This window comes from Leptopilina heterotoma, unplaced genomic scaffold (genome assembly GCF_015476425.1).
Source record: "Leptopilina heterotoma isolate Lh14 unplaced genomic scaffold, ASM1547642v1 Lhet_16, whole genome shotgun sequence".
Classification (NCBI taxonomy): domain Eukaryota; kingdom Metazoa; phylum Arthropoda; class Insecta; order Hymenoptera; family Figitidae; genus Leptopilina; species Leptopilina heterotoma.
In genome coordinates this window covers 2959729-2981175 of record NW_025110874.1, presented here as the reverse complement: position 1 = coordinate 2981175, position 21447 = coordinate 2959729, and the positions used below count along the sequence as shown (strand labels likewise).

Here is a 21447-nt window from a genome sequence, read left to right as displayed (position 1 = left end):
ATTAATCTCCATTTCCTTTTCTTTGTGAGATTAGAAACTTTTTAATAATAATTAGAATGTTAAGTAACAAATTTTAAGGGTCATTTACTTATCAGTCACTGTAAATTTTAGAGAAAATCATTCAAAGTTCCTACAATATCTGGAAATCATGGAAAAAATATCGAATATATTAAAAACTTTCTGGAAAATCATGGAAAAGACTTAGAATTTCAAAGTTTTATGTTTTCTGCAATTTCCAATTAATAATTTAAATTTTTTTCTATTCCTAATATTATTGCACATACGATTCGGCATCATTCTCAACATAGTTTCATTTTAGTATAAATTATTCAATAATGATTTTAAAAAAATTTATAAAAAGAAAATGAATAGGACATTTTCAAAAAAATCAATTATTTAACAAAATTTTTATACAATTCTTCACAATAATTCAATTACTATCCCTAATAATAACATTTTTCATGGAAATTCAATTTTCTAAAAAAGTTTTTGATAAAATTCTAAACAAGAAATCAATTATTTTCATAAATACCAAAACTCATCGAAGAATTTCAATTATTTATATTACTAGGTATTTTAAATCAATTAATCGAACAATTCAATTATTTTGAAGAATAAAGTTTTTTAAAAAATTAATTGTTTAAAACAATGTTTACAAAATTCTTATGAAGAGTTCAATTATTTTCAGAAATAACAGAATTTTACAAAAAAATTCAATTCATTTTAAACATTTTCATAAATTTTCACAATAATTCAATTATTTTCAATTATTATTATAAATAATAAAATTCACCGCAAGATCTCAATTATTTTTAATACAATTTTACAAGAATTGATCAAAAAATGTATTGAAAAATTCTTAAAAATCTAATTTCAATTCTTCGAAAAAATCAATTAATTAAAAAAATGTTTTTTTGAAATTCTTTGGATGAATTCAATTATTTACAAAAATATTAGAATTGTTTACATGAATTCAATTGTTTGCAAATCTATATTAATAAAATTATTCAAATAAAACAATGATTAAAATTTTAATGAAATTTTTTTTGAAAATAATTCAATTATTCTTTTAGATTTCAATAAAATTTTTCCCAAGAATTCAATTATTTAGATAAATAATCCTTCGATATAATTCAATTATGTCGATAAACAACAAAATTATTTGCGAAAATTCAATTATTTTGAGGCATTTTAATAAAATTCTTTGTAAAATTCAATTATTATCATAATTAACAATATTAATCACAAGAATTCAATTATTTTTAAAAGTAATAAATTTCTTCTTGGAAATTCAATTATTTAAAAAAATTCCAATAAAATCTTTCACAAGAATTCAATTACTTTCATAAATAATAAAATTCATCGCAGGATTTCAATTATTATTAATACAATTTAAATACAATTTTTTTAAAAATAATTCAATTATTCTTTTAGATTTTAATAAAATTCTTACCAAGAATTCAATTATTTACATAAATAATTCTTCGAAACAATTCTATTATTAAAGATAAATAATAAAATTATTCCCGAAAATTCAGTTATTTTGAGGCATTTTAATTAAATTCTTTGCAAAAAATTCAATTATTTTCATAAATAACAAAATTCATCACAAGAATTCAATTATTTTCAAAAGTAATAAATTTCATTTTGGAAACTCAATTATTTAAAAAAAATTCAATAATTAAAATCTTTCGCAAGAATTCAATTATTTTCATAAATAATTTTTGGAAAGAATTCAATTATGTCGATAAATAACACATTTATTTACGAAAATTCAATTATTTTGAGGCATTTTAATAAAATTCTTTGCAAAATTCAATTATTTTCATAAATAACAATATTCATCACGAGAATTCAATTATTTTTTAAAGTAATAAATTTCTTCTTGGAAATTCAATTATTAAAAAAAAATCCTAATAAAATCTTTCGCAAGAATTCAATTACTTTCATAAATAATAAAATTCATCGCAAGATTTCAATTATTTTCAAAAAAATTTAATAAAATTCCACATACACATTCAATTATTTTTAAAAATTTTAATAGAATTCTTTGTAAAATTTAATTATTTTTTAAAACTTTTCGCAATTGAATGATTTTCAATATCTACTATTTTCATAAAATTTCCAAACAGAATTCAATTATTTAAAAAGTTGTTTCTAAAAATCTTCTTAAGAATTCAATTCTTTTCATGAATAATAAAAATTTCTCAGGAATTAGAATAATTAGAATAATCGTTTGAATTGTTCCTAAATTAATCAAATTAACGAGATTCTTAAATTTTCAAAAAATGTAATCAAATGTTTTTAGAGGCTATAGCTACTGTTTAGTCATTTTGGTTTTAAGATGTGAACTGGTTCAGACTTTATTCTTTTGTGAATGGAAAATTCTATTCATGACGTAAGCATTTTTATTTTGATAAACGATTGTGATTCACTATCATTTTTTTTTTCTTTGAAAAATGTGAATAACTATTCATCACATGCAAGAATTTCCTGAAAGTTGAAATTAGCTCGCACCGTGTCATTTGGAGTCTTCAGTTGAGAAGCTAATAAAACAGTGAGTCGTTAATAAAGTGTCCACACGTGAGAAAACGTTTAATGCAAAAGTTAACTGAAAATAGTAAAAATTGAAAAAAATATTCGTTTTTTTATTATTAGAAAAAAATTATTATATTCATTTAAGATTCTAAGTTTATTCTTGAACTGATAAATTGCTTAATTATGCATTTGTAATTTCATAATTTAATAAATTTATTGCTTTCATTAATAAATAAATAATTACGAATGAATTATACATAAGCCACGAGAGAAACATAAATTATTCTTAGATGAATACTGACCCTGAGAAAATAATGCCAGTATGTTAAAAAATTAAAGGTATATTTAACTTATAAAATTATAAAAAAAATTAAAAAAGATAAAATTAAATAAAAAATGTTTTGAAGAAGGCACCTAAAAATATTATTTTTCTCTAATATTTACTAGATTTCGAAAGAAAAACTTTCGAACTGAAATTTTTTTGCACCTGTTTTTTGATTCTCATATATATATTATAGGTATGTTTGCTATTTGATTCAACTTATATCTTGTGTGTCTTGAGTGTTTGGTAATTTAACTGTTAAAATAGTGAATACCCACCGATATGAGCAAGTCTTGCGATCAAATTTTCAATAAAAAAAGAAAACAGAAAACGAGAGGAATATAAATAATGAAAGCCATTAACAAAAAATTCCTTATGACAATGATAAATATTATGAACATTTTGTCATCATTATCATCAGAAGAAATTAGTTGAAGCTCGTTGAATTTTTTAATTAAATCCATTTCAAGTTATAATAAAGCCAGATGTCCGCTATTAATTTGCACATAATTTTTATACCAATTTAACATTACAAGACTTTTCAAAGAGGAAGCAAAGTTAATTATGAGAATAATGAGAATACAGAAGCAAAATTTTTGAACTATATATAAGACTCTGTTATTATTATTAATTAAAAAAATTGTATGAAAATGAGTAAATGGACTTAAAATTCGTTTTGTATATATACGTTTGTGTTTAACATCAAAGAAAAATAATCTGCTACTGACATTTGTAAAATTATTATTATTATTATTAGTATTATTATTGTGAATTCTTTAAGAGCTTTTGGGACAACAATTTTTTTAGTCATCTTTCTATAAATAGAAAATTGCGAAGAATTTTATAAAAATAATTAAATTTTACAAAAAATTATATTAAAATTTTTGACAATAGTTGAATGTCTATGTGGAATTTTATAACATTTTTTTTGAAAATAATTGAATTCCTAAAAAGCATTTTATTATTTGTGAAAATAATTGAATTCTTGCGAACGATTTTATTGGAATTTTTTTAAATAATTGAATTTTCAAAAAGAAATTTATTACTTTTGAAAATAATTGAATTCTTGTGATGAATTTTCTTATTTATGAAAATAATTGAATTTTTTGAAAAGAATTTCATTAAAATGCCTCAAAATAACTGAATTTTCGGGAATAATTTTGTTATTTATCTTTAATAATTGAATTGTTTCGAAGAATTATTTATGTAAATAATTGAATTCTTGGGAAGAATTTTATTCAAATCTAAAAGAATAATTGAATTATTTTTAAAAAAATTGTATTTAAATTGTATTAAAAATAATTGAAATCCTGCGATAAATTTTATTATTTATAAAAGTAATTGAATTCTTGTGAAAGATTTTATTGGAATTTTTTTAAATAATTGAATTTCCAAGAAGAAATTTATTACTTTTAAAAATAATTGAATTCTTGTGATGAATTTTGTTATTTATGAAAAAATTTAATTTTTTGCAAAGAATTTTAATCAATTTTTATTCAAAATAATTGAATTTTCGGGAATAATTTTGTTGTTTATCGACATAATTTAATTGTTTCGAAGAATTATTTATGTAAACAATTGAATTCTTGGGAAGAATTTTATTAAAATCTAAAAGAATAATTGAATTATTTTTAAAAAAATTGTATTTAAATTGTATTAAAAATAATTGAAATCCTGCGATGAATTTTATTATTTATGAAAGTAATTGAATTTTTGTGAAAGATTTTATTGGAATTTTTTTATATAATTGAATTTCCAAGAAGAAATTTATTACTTTTAAAAATTATTTAATTCTTGTGATGAATATTGTTAATTATGATAATAATTGAATTTTACAAAGAATTTTATTAAAATGCCTCAAAATAATTGAATTTTCGCAAATAATTTTGTTATTTATCTTTAATAATTGAATTATATCGAAGGATTATTTATCTAAATAATTGAATTCTTGGGAAGAATTTTATTCAAATCTAAAAGAATAATTGCATTATTTCAAAAAAATACTATTTGAAATAACTGATTTCTTTCGAACAATTTTATTAAAATATTTGAAAATAATTGAATTCTTCCAAAGAATTAAACAAAAAAATTTTTTTTTTAATAATTGATTTTTTAAAGGAATTGAAATTAAATTTTTAAGAATAATGACATTTCTTGAGCAATTTCTGTAAAATTGTATTAAAATTAAAAATAATTGAAATCCTGGGATGAGCTTTATTATTTATAAAAATAATTGAATAGTTGCTAAGAATTTTCAAAAATAATTGAATTCCTGAGAACAATTTTATTATTTATAATAATAATTGAAAATAATTGAATTATTGCGAAAAATGTTATTTATTATTTGTTTAAAATGAATTGAATTTCTTTCAAAAATTCTGTTATTTTTGAAAATAATTGAACTCTTTATTAGAATTTTATAAACATTGTTTAAAATAATTAATTTTTTAGAAAACTTTATTTTTCAAAATAATTGAATTTTTCGATTAATTAATTTAAAATACTTAGTATTAAAAATAATTGAAATTCTTCGATGAGTTTTGGTATTTATGAAAATAATTGATTTCTTGTTTAGAATTTTATCAAAAACTTTTTTAAAAAATTGAATTTCTACGAAAAATGTTATTATTTGTGAAATTAATTGAATTATTGTGAATAATTGTGTAAAAATTTTGTAAAATAATTGATTATTTCGAATTTTTTTTTGAAAATTTTATTTTAAATTATTTGAATTCCTGTGGAAATTTTATTATTTATGCAAATAATTGAATTCTGGATGAATTTTATTTTTTAAATAATTGAATTGTTTAGCGAAATTTGATGAAAATACTAGATATTGAAAATAATTGAATTTCAAATATTTTTTGAAAATACTTGAATCGTTTTAAAGAATTTGATTATAATTTTTGAGAATAGTTTTTTGATTTTTAATATTAGCGAATTTAAAGTAGTGGAGATTCCAAAAAAACCTGAAATAGTAGCTTTTTGTGGCTTAAATCTAAAAAAGTACCCAAATAGTAGCATAACGTAAAAAAAGTATAGTAGTAAATAGTAGGTTTTAGTTGATGAGTGCAAAGCCTGAAATTAAGAGTCTTCATTTTTAATTCTTTTTCGTGAATGAAGAAGAATGTTTTCGAAGAAAAACTTGATTCCCTTTGCAGAGAGAGAAAAGTTTCGGAAAGAAAAACTATTTATTTTCTCTCCATATACAAAAAAGAAAGAAGAAAAAGAAAAAAAGAAAAAAAATTTGGTGAATTAAAGCGAAAACTAGGAAGTGCATGTTTTGAAGTACATCAGTGGAATAAACCAACACCCTAAAGACTGTTCGTCGCCGAAACTTCTGTTTTCCACCCGTGCCCCCCCTTCACCCCCCTTACTTCAACATTCTCTCCCGCAAAAACGAGCGTGGCTCTTCATCTGTTGCTACAAGTTTCCAAGAGGAGGAAAGATAGTTTCCACCACATTTAGGAATTCGACATTTTCAAGAATGCGGGCAGAATTTTGTATATAAACGAACTGGGTCAGATAAAAGAGCAAAAGAAAAAAGTGGACAGTTATTTTTTGTTGCACTTCTAATTTAACATAAGAAAATCACGCAGAGAGTGGCATTACTGTCTATATAGTATGTATAAGACAGCTAGGTTTCTTTTTATTACATTTCCCCTTTGCGCAGCTCAAAAACCTCTTTGCATAATTCTTATATATTCTTTCTGTATATGAGAAGAGAAGAGATGCAACAAAAATAACATTTTTAAAATGTAAAAATGGATATAATAAAAGTTGCAAGTTGGAACTTTAATGTAATATTATGTGCCACTCAAAATTACTGTCATTATATTCTTATTATTAAAACAAAGAGACGTGGCCGTTTTAGTTAACGAAAAACATTTCCTGTCATTTTGCTCTGTAACTTCATTGTTTTCTTTTTCTCCGCTAATGAAGAAAAATTTAAATAAAAAGTCCATTTACCTTCAGGAAAATTAACGAATACATACTTGACTTACTTATCTTAAATTTTTCTATTAGTCTAAGATCCCACTGATGCATGGTTTCTACCCTTATATAATATGTTTTATATGGATGAAATTTATTTTAAATAAAAGAACTATTCATTCTGTTAAAACTTAAAATTAAAAAGCAAATTAAATCTGTTGGGTTCAATATTCAGTGTTTAAAATCAAGAAAAATATATAGATGAGTTAACAAACAAATGTTCATGTTGTTGTTGCATGAAAGCATCATAGTCCTCAGGATTAATATAATATGTAAAATTAAAAAAAAGAATAAAAGCTTATAAATAAATCAAAAATACTCTTTACATTTTATAAAAATAACCTGACCATAAATAATTGATTAAGAAAAATCGGAAATTCAACTATGAAATTATGAAATAAGAAGAATCAACTATCAATTCTATTATAGTTTTAAGTGCTAATCGGTATTTTTAAAACATTTCAAAAAATTATAATATATGTGACTTGTATTTTTAAGCAAAACGTTTCTTTATACTTCCAAGTTATGAGCTTACTTTGCATTATTAATTTTTCATAATTAACAAATTTCGCATTACAAATAACCATTTCGAATTAAAAATTTAAACTCGCCTTTTGTAATTTATTTTGAGTTCACATGTTGCGCTATTTTTGCTATGCATAAATGAATATTTTCAATTTTATTGTCTGGAAACAAATTTTCCAGACCATATTTTTTTTAAGCAACCAGAATTTTTTTTTTATAACCACTTTTTCTTTGCAGTATTTTGTTTTTACTTTTATTTTCACTCTCATTTCCATTTTAATATATTTTTATCTTTCTTCTTACTTTTCACGTATTTTTATTTTTATTTCTTAAAAGAAAACGAAAAAATGAAAGTGAGAATAAAAATCTATCAAAATTAATGAGAAAATAAGAATAAAAATAAAATGTCAAAGTGTACTTGAAAGTAAAAATAATCATACCAAATTTAAGACAAAGAGTGCAAATGAAAATGGAAATAATGTGTTATAATAGTGAAAATGAAAGTGAAAATCTTTCATAGTGAAAGTAAAAGTGCGAATAAAATGAAAATAAAATAAACGTCTGTCAAAGTGAATGTGAAAATGAATGTGAAAGTGAAAATTTATAATTGTCAAAGGTAAAGTGAAAATGAAAATCTGTCATAGTGATAGTAAAAGTGCCAATAAAATAAAAATTAAAATCCGTCAAAGTGAAAGTGAAAGTAAAAGTAGAAATTTGTCAAAATGAAAATGAAAGTAAAAATATAAATCTGTCAAAGTGAAAGTGAAAATGAAATTACGTAATCGACCCCCAATTTAAAATTTTTTACTATATTAATCATGTCACCATCGTGCTTTATTTTCCATGTCAATGTAAGTTGTATTATGTAAAATAATTTTAATATTCAGAGAAGTATTTAATGTGATTAACAAAATATACATTTTGTTAACTAATATTCTAGTGTTACTGGAGATGATCAACATTATGTGATCGAAAAGCTTCTACCTAATAATTAACAATAATAATTTTCGTATTTCATTCTTTCATTCTGTCTGTCCACACTTTGAAGTTAGTTTTTGTGTTTGCTTTTGTTTTTTTTTGTTTTTTCTTTTTCTTTAAAAAATATTGTTTGACAGATCGAAAAAATGCAGGTATTTTTTCATGATTTATAATAAAACAATATTTGAAATTAGAAAATATAAAAAAAATTATGATTAAAAAATAAATTTTGTTTATTATATGCTATTTTCATAATAAATTTCGTTTGACTGATCTAAATTATACAAATTTTTCTCCTTTTTATTAATAAAAAATAGAAAATTGTTAATTTTTATAAAAAATTATAATTAAGAAATAGGAAATATTTTATGCATAATTTATATTTTTTAATAACAATATTGTTCAAAAACTTATTCTTTTCTTTTTGAAAAGAAACTTTACATATTCTATTCTATTTGTGAATTACAAATTTTAATTGAAAATGAAATTGAAACTTTTTAAATTTTTAGAAAATAAAGGAAAAAATTTTACTCAAAAAAATGTTCTGTTACATTTATTTACGAATTTATTTAATTGTAAAATTATTCAAAAACATCAATAACTTTTTTTTTAAATTGAATATTTAAATATTATTTTTCCGTAGGAATTAAAATTTTTCAAAACATTCAATCGCTATCTTCATGTTTTATAATAATTAAAGATGACCGAGTGATAAAATCATTGTTTTATATTATAAGAATATTATTACAGTAACTTTTTCAAAATTATTTTCATCATTTCAAATCAATTATTTTTTTCTACAAAAAAGTCGTTTATTTAATTCAGTGTTGCAACAAAAATGTTATCTTCTTGTTTATAAATTTCAAAAATGTTAATAAAACTCTTCGCAAGAATTCAAATATTTTCATAAATAATAACATTCTTCGTAGGAATTCAATTATTTTTATAAATTGTAAAATTTTTGGTAAAAATTCAATTATTTTCTAAAATTTTAATAAACTTTTACGAACGAATACAATTATTTTCTAAAATTTTAATAAATCCTTCGAAACAATTCAAATATTTTTTTAAATAGTAAAATCTTTACAAAAATTCTATTATTTTCAAAAAAAAATTTTTGACGAATGAATTCAATTTTTTTTTTAATTCGTTATAAAATATTTCAAAAGTATTCAATTTTTTTAAATCCTTCGAAACATTTCAATTATATTTATAAATAGTAAAATTTTTTCACAAAAATTTTATCTTGTAACTGTAATTATTGTTATGTTTTTTTTACAGTTAATACCATTATTTATAATATTTTTAAAAAATTATAATAAAGAAACTCTTAAAATTAGTTTTTTTTAAATATATTAAAATAATTTTTTAAAGATAATAGTTTTTCAATTATTAGATATACAATTTAAAAGTTTCCAAACAATTGAATTTTAGTAAAATCATTCAAAAATAATTAAAATTTGATAAAATCTTTTTAAAACAATTTAATTTTGATAATATTGTTTAAAAATAATTGAAATTTGACAAAACCTTTTAAAAATAATTGAATTTTTGAAAAATATAAAATAAATAAATTTAAAAATAATTTAATTTACTTTGTTCGAAGATAAGTAAATCTTGAAAAATTATGACAAAACAATTCTAAGAATTAGTTTTTTAAAAATATTCTAATGTAATTTTTCAAAAATTATTGCAGAATTTTTGTAAAATTTAAAAAAAAAACTAAGTAATTTTTTGAAGAATTTTAATTAAAAATTTTCATAATGATTGTTTTCTCCAAAATATTAAAAATAATTCTGAAAAATTTTAATGTTTGTATTGTTTTTTATACCTATATATTTTGAATTTTCGGAATTATATTTTTGAAAATATTGAAAATAATTGAATTTTAAAAATTTATAATAAAAAAAATTCTAAGAATTACTTTTTAAAAAAAAATTCTAAGAATTACTTTTTAAAAAAAAATTTTAATATTATTTTTTAGAAGGTCATTAAAGTTGACCGAGTGATAAAATCATTGTTTCATACTATAAGAATATTATTACAGTAACTTTTTAATAATTATTTTCATCATTTCAAATCAATTATTACTTTCTACAATTTTAAATTATTTTTTATGAAAATAATTGAATTCGTTAAAAAAAATTTTATTATTTATAAAAATAATTGAATTATTGCAAAGGAATTTATAAAAAATTTGTAAATAATTGAATTCCTGAGAAATTTTTATATGAAAATAATTAAATGTTTGTGTACTATGTTTAGGAATTTGAAATTGATTTGAAAATAATTGAACTTTAGGGGAAGAATTTTGTTATTTATAAAGATAATTGGGATTCTGACCAGAATTTTTTTTAAATTTGAAAGATAAAATTCATAATTGAATTTTATGAGAAGAATTTTATCACTCTTAAAAATAATTGAATTTTTGCAATTATTTGTAATTTTTTCAAAATTGGAATTTTTTAGTGTTTTCAACAAAAATTTGAATTACAAATTTTTAAATTCTATTATTTTTAGCGCAAGAATTGTTGCTAGTAAAGAAGATAATTATATATAGACTTGAAAACATACTAATAAAATTTAAACCCTTGCCGAAAAAAAAAAATTTTCTATTATGTTTTTTGTGAAAGACAACTAACAAAAATCGGTAAAAATTGTCTTTCCTTAACCTAAATCAAAGAATATTTCAAAGTGTTTATTCTCTTCATTAAAATATATGTATTTGTACAAAGAGGAGTTTAAAAGGTTGCAAGCAAAAGAGAGAGAGAGAAAATAGTGTGAGAGTGATGTTGACATATAGGAAATTGAAACAAAGTGCAATGCCGGAAGCAACGTCGGTAGCGCGTCAGAAGAACGTCGTCGTAACGCCCATCAAATATCGACGACGAGACCAAAAATAAATGCCTTCGATTTTCTTCTATATACCTTTTCTCTTTTCTCATACTCTCTGCTTTTAAATACTTTCGGCCCTGTCAAGAGAGAGAAAGACTTCTTTTTCCCCAAGACTACATTTACGTCTCGGGGAAAAGCATTATCGTGGAACGCTGACGGCTTTAATGACGATCATTAATCGAAAATAGGAGCGCGCCAGTGTGCACGTCAGCAAACTGAACAAGCATGTCGAGTGCTACTCAGTTTGCGATTTCAATTTTTCAATACACGTAAACTACAAACTCTAAAAATATAAATAAAACTTTTTTTCAAATGTCAATCACATAAGATTTCATGAAATAAAATTAAAGATCGCGCTGTTTTCTCGAAAATGTTAATAAAAAATTTTGGGTTGGTTCTAATGGTATTAATTATAGAATTATAGAAGAAACGATTAAAAAAGTCAAAAAAAAAGCGAGACTTCAAAAAAAAAAAATTGTTCGGATCCAAGTTTAAACGAGTTCTCTGTCTTTTTTTGGATTTTTTGAAGAACAGAATGATAAATGAACTGTTTTAATTTAAACATGTGCCTTAATTGAATTCTTTGTGAATATTGTGTATAAGCTGAGCATTTAGGGAATTAAAAAATTTAAAGTGCGATATCCCTTCGGGGTGAAGGGGAGAATGAATTTTCTTTTTTTTTTTTTGCACAAAACTAGTGGGAGTACATGTTCGGGAGTTCAATATTGATTGTTTTAAAATTTTCAGAAGCTCTTTTGCGACACGTCCATTGAGTGTCCTTGGGCCAAAAAGAATTTAAATTAAAAGATATAATATCTTGATACATATGGGGTATAAAAGTCCGGGAGAGATGATCCGCAATTTAAATATTTTACAGAATTTGCGCAGGAAAATATCACTTATAATCAGGTTTTTCTTCTTCCTTTCGTGACTATAAATTAATGTAAATTTTAAGATTGTTTCCATGACAATATTTTATTTAATTTTTCGTTCTTTTAAAGTTACGTGATTAATGCTTAATTACCAATCAAAGTTTAGAAAAAAAATCACTTATTTAAAATTTTTACAATCCTCAAATGTTGACAAAAAAATTTTCGTTTTTCCCTGACTTTTCCCTGATTTCCAGACAAAATTTTGGCTTTCTCCCTGACACTGAAGAATATTCTCATTCACTCGAAAAATTATTAGATACTCATAAAAATGTTTTTAAATAAATATTTAATCATTATTATTTTTCTATAGGAATTAAGATTTTTGAATTCAAACCTTTCGAAATTCAATAACTTATGAGAATAATATTACAAAACATGAAGAAATTTAAGATAGAAAATAATAGAATTCTTGCAAAAAATTAAAAATTTTTTTAAACAATTGAATTTCTATGAAAAAATTTATTTCTGAAAATAATTTAATTCTGGAGAAAAATTTTATTATTTATGAAAAAAATTAATTTCTTGTGAAGAATTTTATTCAAATTTTTTAAAATAATTGAATTTCTCAGAATTTTTTAAAACTTTTTGAAAATATTTAAATTCTATTGAGAAATTTCATTAAAAAATTGAAAATAATTGAAATCTGACAAAGAATTTTATATTTTAGGAAAATAATTGAATTGTTTCGAAGATTTTTACAAACATTTTTGACAATAGTTTTATTCCTGGGAAGAATGTTATATTTCTCGAAAATAATTGTATTCTATGATCAATTTTATTATAATTTTTTCAAATTTATATAATAAAAGAATTTTATGAAAATTTTGTAAAATAATTGAATTCTCGAGAAAAATTTTATTATTTATGAAAATAATTGATTTCTTGCAAAGAATTTTATTCCAATTTTTTTAAATAATTGAATTCTTAAGAAGAATTGTATTAAAAATAATTGAATTGTATAGGAAATTTTTATTAAAATTGCAATTTTATTAACTAAATCTTGTAAAGAACTTTGTCAACATTTTTTTTAAATAATAGAATTTTTAAAAGAATTTTATTTAAATTTTTCGAAATAGTTGAATTTCTCAGAACTATTTTTTTTCAATTCTCTAAATATATATTTGAATTCTTTCGAGGAACTTTATAAGGAAATTAAAAATAATTAAATTGGTTTGATGAAATTTATAAAAAAAAATTGGTAAGTAATTGAATTCCTGTGAAACTTTTATTAAAATTTTGTTTGAATAATTGAATTCTTTTGGAAAATTATATTAAAATAAATATTTAAAATAATTGAAAGGAGGAAAATTTTGGAAAATAATGTAAATTTTGCCAAAAATTTTATTAAATTTTTTGAAAATAATTGAATTTCTGTGAAGAATTTTATTACTTTTGAAAATAATTGAATTCTTTTTTAGAATTTTATAAAAATTCATAAAAATAATTGAATTCTTGTGAAGAATTTTTTTTTAAAATGATATTCAAAAGAATTAAGTAAATCTGAAGAATTTTGCTATTTATGGAAATAATTGAATTCTTGAGAAGAATTTTTTTACAGTTTCTAGAAATAATGAAATTCTTTCGACAAAATTTAATCAAATTTTTAAGAATAATTACATTTTTCGAGAAATTCGATTAAAATTATTGTATTAAAAATAAATGAAATTCTACAATGAGTTTTACTATTTATGAAAATAATTGAATAAATATTGCGAAGAAATTATTTAAAATAAAATTATAACTACGTTGACTAACTTCCCTTGATTATTTTTGAAAAATTTAAATAAAATTCTTTAAAAGAATTTAATTATTTTCAATAGAATGTAAAGAAATTTCAATTATTTTAAAAATTTTCAATTATTTGTTTATAAAAATTCAATTATCTTGAAACAATAGAATTGAAAAATTGTTAAAATCTTATTTTTCAGAATTAAAAAAAAATTTTGCGAATATTCAATTTTATTTAAAAATTTTAAGTGTGTATTTTTTTAAATTAACTTATAAAAATTTTAATTATTAGCTATAATCTTCGCTCTAAGAAACATGAATACATTAGAATGTCACTCTTTATAAAATTCAATTATATTTATCAATAATAAGATGTAAAAGTTGTTGATCGGTGTTAATTTTTAAATAGTCAAAGATGTATATTTTCTCATATTTTATTCGTCTAATCATGAAAATAATATTATAATAAATTGATAAATATTTATCAATTATTAAATTCAGATACTTTGAAAATTCGATTTGTTAAAAAGTTTTTAATGAAATTTTTTAACAAATTTATTTATTTTCAGTTGAATTTAAAAAAAATTTAAATTGTTATTCGATAATTTTTTTAAAATTTAATTATATACTTTATTTGAATCAGTGACTGATTTCTTACTATAAAATTAATTATTTTTGACTAATTTAGAGAAGAGTATAAAATATCTATAAAAATTGGAATTTAAAAAGCGATTGTTTAAAACAAAGATTAAAATAACAGAACTTTTTTAATTTGGTGAAAAAATTCCCGGTTTGTCATAAAATTCCTGGTTTATTCCCGGCTATTTCCCGATTAGTAGACACCCTGAAATCTGTTCAGAGAACAAAAGAAAATATTTCAACAACAACCGAAATTTGTTTCGTCAAAATTAACAATTCTTTTTTTTTCTTTAGACACAATGAGTTTGGAATCAATTTTTGAACACAAGATTCTAATATAAAATGTTATCAATTCTGCTTACAATTATTTTATCAGTTCAATATGTTTGGTAAGTATATATTCAGAGCGAAGCAAGAACAGATGCCGAACCCAAGAACAAGTTTACCGATTTTTAACTCTAAAAACAGGAAGTCAGAGTCGCAGGCAAGGATAATGCATGATAAAATGATAAAAAGGAAAAGTTTCGTACGATATACTTGGCGAACCTTTATATGTATGTTTCGAATTAAGACATTTCTGATTCGTATATTATTAAAACTTTCACTAAAGTACATATTTTTTTAAATATACCAAGAAACGCATAAACTCGAAAGTATTAGAGAAAATATTTGGTTTACATTTACGAATATTTCAATATTCATGAAATATTAAAGAAAATCGAAATTTGCTTCTTTTATTATAAGATTATAATTACGTGGGGTTACTATCAATGTTATAATTACTTGTAACATATTTTTTTAGGACTTACACCCTAAAAAACAATAAAATAATATAAATTGCAAACAATAATTGAAATTGACATGTTGATTGCAGCTAAGATGCTAAAAATAACCGAAACCACGAAAATTTTTCATTACCATAATCACCTCTGGAAAAAAAATATCGTTTCTAATTATCATCAATCAAAAGTACAACTATAGTTGAAACTACCATTAATTATGAATACAAACATCATTCGTTCAAGTTATCAATTTTCGGAAACATTATCGTCATTAATTAAATCTATCACGTGGAAAAATGATTGGTTGTACTGTTAAATTTGTTAGACTATGGAACAACTGACGTTCAAGTGTGATGTACACATAGAATAACCTAACAATAAAGTGTTACGCGATACAAATTAAGTTAACTTTGATTTGATGAATAGAAGTGTTGCACGTCGGGCAACACTTGTACTCTAAAAACCCTCTAGTACCAAGTCTCAACCAAATCTGATGAATTTATATGTTCTTTTGTATTGATAATTTCTTACGTTTTTTAGCCAATTTCGTTCATCTTTGAAGTGTGTTTGTAAAAAATCTAATCTAAAGCGTTTGCTGTTTATTTTGTTCAAAAAAACACATCTCCTTCTGTATAAGAATCAATTTTCTTCAGATTTAAACTTACCAGGTCACATATATTTACAAATTCTTCTGCTTCAAAAACTTGGAAGAATGATATCTCAGGACCGAATAAAGGTTTATTTTTAAAGAAGAAAAAAGTAATTGATGTTTATATGACTTGAAAAATAACCAAAATGTAATATGGACTTGAATAATAAACAGAAAAAAAGTAAATAAACAAGAGAAGCAAGTTTACCTTCTTCAGGTCTTTGCTGGCGTCGGCTTCTTCGATCTTCCTCTTCTCTGAGACCTTCGGTGTAAGCACAGCAATACTGGCTTCCCGCAAAGGTTTTAAATCCACCTGAAACACGGAAATCGATCGGATGGTTAGTCGGCTATTAGAAAGGAGTCGATGACTGTGATATCCTATATCTTTAAGACACGATAGGTACGATTATTGGGCGAGACTCTCGCAGACTTGGGAGTTTGACCTCCTCCGTTATAGTGCAAGTGGCAAACTATAAGGGTCACAAGGGTCGCCCTGACAACGCCCTTACCTGCAATGCAGTGCCCAACATCGTCTACTATATGGTTTTCATCGTTTCCTAATTTCATCAAACATCAACCGATATAGTAGTTATTATAGCGAGACTTTAAAACATCGACCCTGAATTTTAGAAATTCGCGCTCCCGTTCCAAAAGTGACAATTTATTTTGCATGACATCTTATTTCTCAACACGTGAGGAATAAATTACATCAACTATAGGAATTAGATGTCCTATAAAAAGTAAAGAAATTTTTTTTTTCAAAATATAAAAACTGTCTGGAGAAATTTTATTTTTTGGAATTTTAATGATTAGAGTAAATTGAAGACCTCCACTGAATAACGATCCATGGTACAATTAAAAATACTTACAATTTTCATCTGTGATACGATCTACACCTGGAAAGTTACAATATGTATTTTATGTAACACAAGAATGATTACGCATCTTTTAACGACTGTTTTTAATGTGTAAAGCAGTGCAGAATAACTAAGAGAAAAATGTCGAACCGTTAGTGGTTATAAAAGAAATTTATAAACATCTTTTTAAAAAGTAAACGAATTCAATATCAATATATTCGTGATAAAAATTTATAATTAAGTACCTACTAGACAGTTTTTAGGATTAGCTCTAACGCATTTTTTATTTTCGAAGTCTGACATCAGATTTCAATTCATTTTTAATATTTTGGTCGTCATATTATTGACGACATCAATTTTTAATTTTTTGACATCAAATTTGGATTTAGTGACCCCAAAAACCCCCGAGAAATAAATTTCGATCAAACCGCATCAATTTTGAAATCATCCGCCATATTGGATCCGCCATTTCGAATTTTGAAAATCTGACATCATATTTGTAATCAGTGACCCCAAAAACCCCCGAGTAACGAGTTACAAGCGAATTTAATATTAAATTTTTTAATTTTTGTAGTCGCCATTTTATCGCAATTTTTAGTTAATTTTCATTAAATTAACTTTCGTGAAAGTAAATAAACATGTGAGGCGCATGATTATTCCCCAAATGTCATTTGACCGAACTGTCATTTTACCGAATTGCATTTATTCCAACTGTTATTTTCACGAAATGTCACTTTTACAAATCGCCATTTTTAAGAATTTGTAAAAATTGCGATTTTTCAAATTGTCATTTTTACGAATCGTTATTGTTCCTAAATGAAATTTTTGCGAATTGTCATTTATACTAAATGTAATTTTTGCGAATCAACATTTTTACGAATTGTCACTTTTGCGAAATATAATTTTCACGAATTGTCATTTATGCGAACTATCATTTTTTTGAATTGTCATTTTTACGAAATGTCACTGTTGCGAATTGTCATTTTTGCGAAAATTGCTGTAGTAAATCTACATATGCATACAAGTTTACTATAGCAATTTTCGCAAAAATGACAATTCGCAACAGTGACATTTCATAAAAATGAATAATTCAAAAAAATGGCAATTTGCATAAATGACAATTCGTAAAAATGACAATTCGCAAAAATAAATTTTCACAAAAGTGACAATTCGTAAAAATGGCGATTCACAAAAATTACATTTAGTATAAATGACAATTCGCAAAAATGAATTTTCGCAAAAGTGACAATTCGTAAAAATGTCGATTCACAAAAGTGACATTTCGTAAAAATGACAATTCAAAAAAATGACATTTCGGAACAATAACGATTCGCAAAAATGACAATTCGAAAAAATGATATTTCGCAAAAATGACTTTTCGCAAAAGTGGCAATTCGTAAAAATGTCGATTCGCAAAAGTGTCATTTCGTTAAAATAACAGTTCGGATAAATGCCATTCGGTAAAATGACAGTTCGGTCAAATGACATTTGGGGAATAATCATGCGCCTCGATGGAAGCAACGAAGTCGACGAGGCGACGCTAGCGAATTTTTAAAAATTCAAAATGGCGGATCCAATTTTTCAACCGAAAAATTCAAAAATTATCGAGATTTGCTTAAAACTTGTTGGCCAGGGACGTTTACAGTTGGCAAATTTAATTAATTTTGTCCGACTACATAATATATTTAATGGTGTCACTAAAAACTTAAATTGGACATTGAATATCTGTAAAAATATTGAACCAATCAAAATTAAAGAGCTGTTAATAAAATGCATCAAGAATTTTTTTTTAGAAATAAATTTTTTATTTTCATTTTCACTTTCTAGATTTTGAGGGTATTAATTTTAGAAAACAAAAGCTGTGGAATGCAAATTAGTATTTTATATTTTATTTGAAAAATTACCCCCTTACAAAGGAAGGTAACAAAATATAACTTTTTTTTTTGAAAAATGTTGACGGACGAGTATATTATTTTAATGTGTGCTCACAACGCTAGATAAAATTTGCATTGTCGCATTATTTCCTCGCATTTCAATTAAAGTTTATAATGCAAAGTTTACATTCAATGCTCTTATCACTGAAGCACCAGCTGAACAATATTAAATTTATATGTAATTTTTAAACAATTATTTTTTGGCATTTATGGTAAATATTTAAATTAGCTTCAAAGAAAGAATTTTATTCATTTTTTTTTGTTCAATTTTCGCAATTACACATTTCATTTTATTGCCTCATGTAAAAAATAACAGAATTATGAAAGTATTTTCGTGTTATAAATTTTTCCCGGAGTGGTTTATTTATATTAAATATATGCCCGTGTTGCAGTTTTAGGAACAAAAGGGAGAATATCTTTTTATACCTTTTTTTGGATTTAAATTTAATGTAGTCAACTGTGAAGGTATTCTCGCGATTCAACAAATCTTGGTATGAATATTTTACTGCTGAAGTAGTGCGCTTATACATAAGGGAAATATTTTAAGAATATCATGCGGTTAAGTGTTGTAAAAAATGGAAATTTTTCCTATATATGTCAGGAAAGATTGTACGGTCAGTATTCGCGGTATAATATCCGCCGCGAGGATAAACGTATTTGCCATGTCTCTTCGTTTTTTTTTTTACTGCGTTCCGCTATATTTGTAAAAACTGAATGTCAAATGCAATCGATTTAATAGGTGAATACACATTTTTGAAGAATAAGGGGGAAAAAAAGTGTTTTGACACTCTGCCAAAAGTTGTTTTTTTGATTCTTTTTTTGTTGTTGTTGGTTTGCGAGTGTAGCGTTGGGGAAGCTTCCGCATATCACCATAACGTCGAGCGAGATTTTGTCGTGGAAAATGAATAGCTCTGGATCGCCGACCCGTAAGTTCCGGATATCCTGGAGTGCGGTATAGGCATCGCTTTCGAGGACCGCAGTATGGAGTGCATGTAATTTTGAACAAAATGAATACATTCTCACACGCTAAACTGCAAATACTGCAATCTCTCTCTCTGTATGTATAAGTGTACACAATGAACCTATAAATTACGGTAACACAAACTCTGCGAAATTAAAGTATCTTTTCAAAAAATTGTAAAACCTAATGGCATTTTTTTATTTACTTTTGTAGGGGTGAATAAATAATAATAATTTATGCAAGCAAAAGTAAAAAAAAGAATTGTCCGCTTTTAAATCCTTTGCAGTTTAGTTAAAAATCGCTTATGGGCCTAAAACGATCCGAAAAAAAAGTTTCCTAAAAAATATGAATTCATCGCATATAATTAGGGTTTTTGGGGTAGCAAAATTTATATTTGAGGTCAGTTTTTCATAATTTAAAATGGCGGATCTAATATGGCAACCAAATTTTTTAAAAGTTGACGAATTTATCAAAAATATTCACTCGGAGATTTTTAAAGTTACGAAATTCGAATTTAATGTGAAATTATTGTAAATTATAAAAGTTACTTTTTGTATCACTTTTTTTTCCAAATTACTACATTTCTAATTACAGGGTTGCCACAAATATTTTATTTTATTTTTCTCTGACTTTTCCCTCATTTCTAGACAAAATTTTTACTTTTTCCCTGACCCTAAAGAATATTCCAATTAAAAAAAAAAAAAAAAAAAAAAAAAAAAATTTCTCAAAATTATTAGATACTCAAAAAAATGTTCTATTACACATATTTACAAATTTCTTTAATTTTAAAATTATTTAAAAACATCAATAACTTCCTTTTTAAATAAATATTTAATTTTTATTATTTTTCCGTAGGAATTAAAATTCTTCAAAACATTCAAATTCAAAGCTTTTTGAAATTCAACAACTTATAAGAATATTATTACAAAACATGAAGAAGGCGATCACTCTGAGTCAAAAGCTCAGAGTGATCGCCTTCTTCATGTTTTGTAATAATTTAATTTACCATAAAATTTTTTTAAAAAAAGTTAATTATTTACAAAAATCCTAAAAAATCCTTCGCAAAAATTCAATTACTTTTTACAAGTTAGTAAAATTTCTCAAAAAAATGCAATTATTTAAAAAAAAATGTAATAAAATTCGTTGCAATAATTCAATTATTTTCATAAATAGTAAATCGATTATTCGGTAATTCATTTTTAAATCAATTTTTATAAGAAACTTCTAGAAGAATTCAATTAATTAAATTAAAAAATAAATAATTTATTGAATAATTGAATTCAATTCAATTTTCAATTGAAAATTGAATTCTCATAAAGAATTTTATCAATAAATTTTTAAATAATTGAATTCTTTTGACAAATTTTAATAAAATTTTTAAGAATAATTACATTTTTCAAGGAATTCGATTAAAATATTGTATAAAAAATAATTAAAATCCTGCGATGAGTTTTATTATTTATGAAAATAATTCAAATTTTCCCAAGAATTTTATTAAAATTTTTCTAAAATAATTGAATTTCGAAAAAGAATTTTATTATTTATAAAGATGTTTGAAATTTTGACAAGAATTTTTTTAAAAATTTTCTAACATAATTGAATTTCTGCGAAAAATTTTATTACTTTTGAAAATAATTTAATTCTTCCAACGAATTTTATTCAAGTTTATGAATATAATTGAATTTCGGAGAAAAATTTTATTACTTTTGAAAAT

At 23.0% G+C, this 21447-nt stretch overlaps 1 protein-coding gene across 2 annotated transcripts in view; it reads right to left on the bottom strand.

The window, feature by feature from the left end:
• The window catches only part of LOC122498765 (RNA pseudouridylate synthase domain-containing protein 2-like), a 486414-nt gene that overhangs the window by 143339 nt on the left and 321628 nt on the right, over positions 1-21447 (bottom strand). For both annotated transcript variants that reach the window (XM_043606677.1, XM_043606678.1), the window contains one exon: positions 16190-16294. In XM_043606677.1, coding sequence (XP_043462612.1) covers positions 16190-16294 — 105 coding nt within the window. The remainder of the gene's footprint in view (positions 1-16189; positions 16295-21447) is intronic.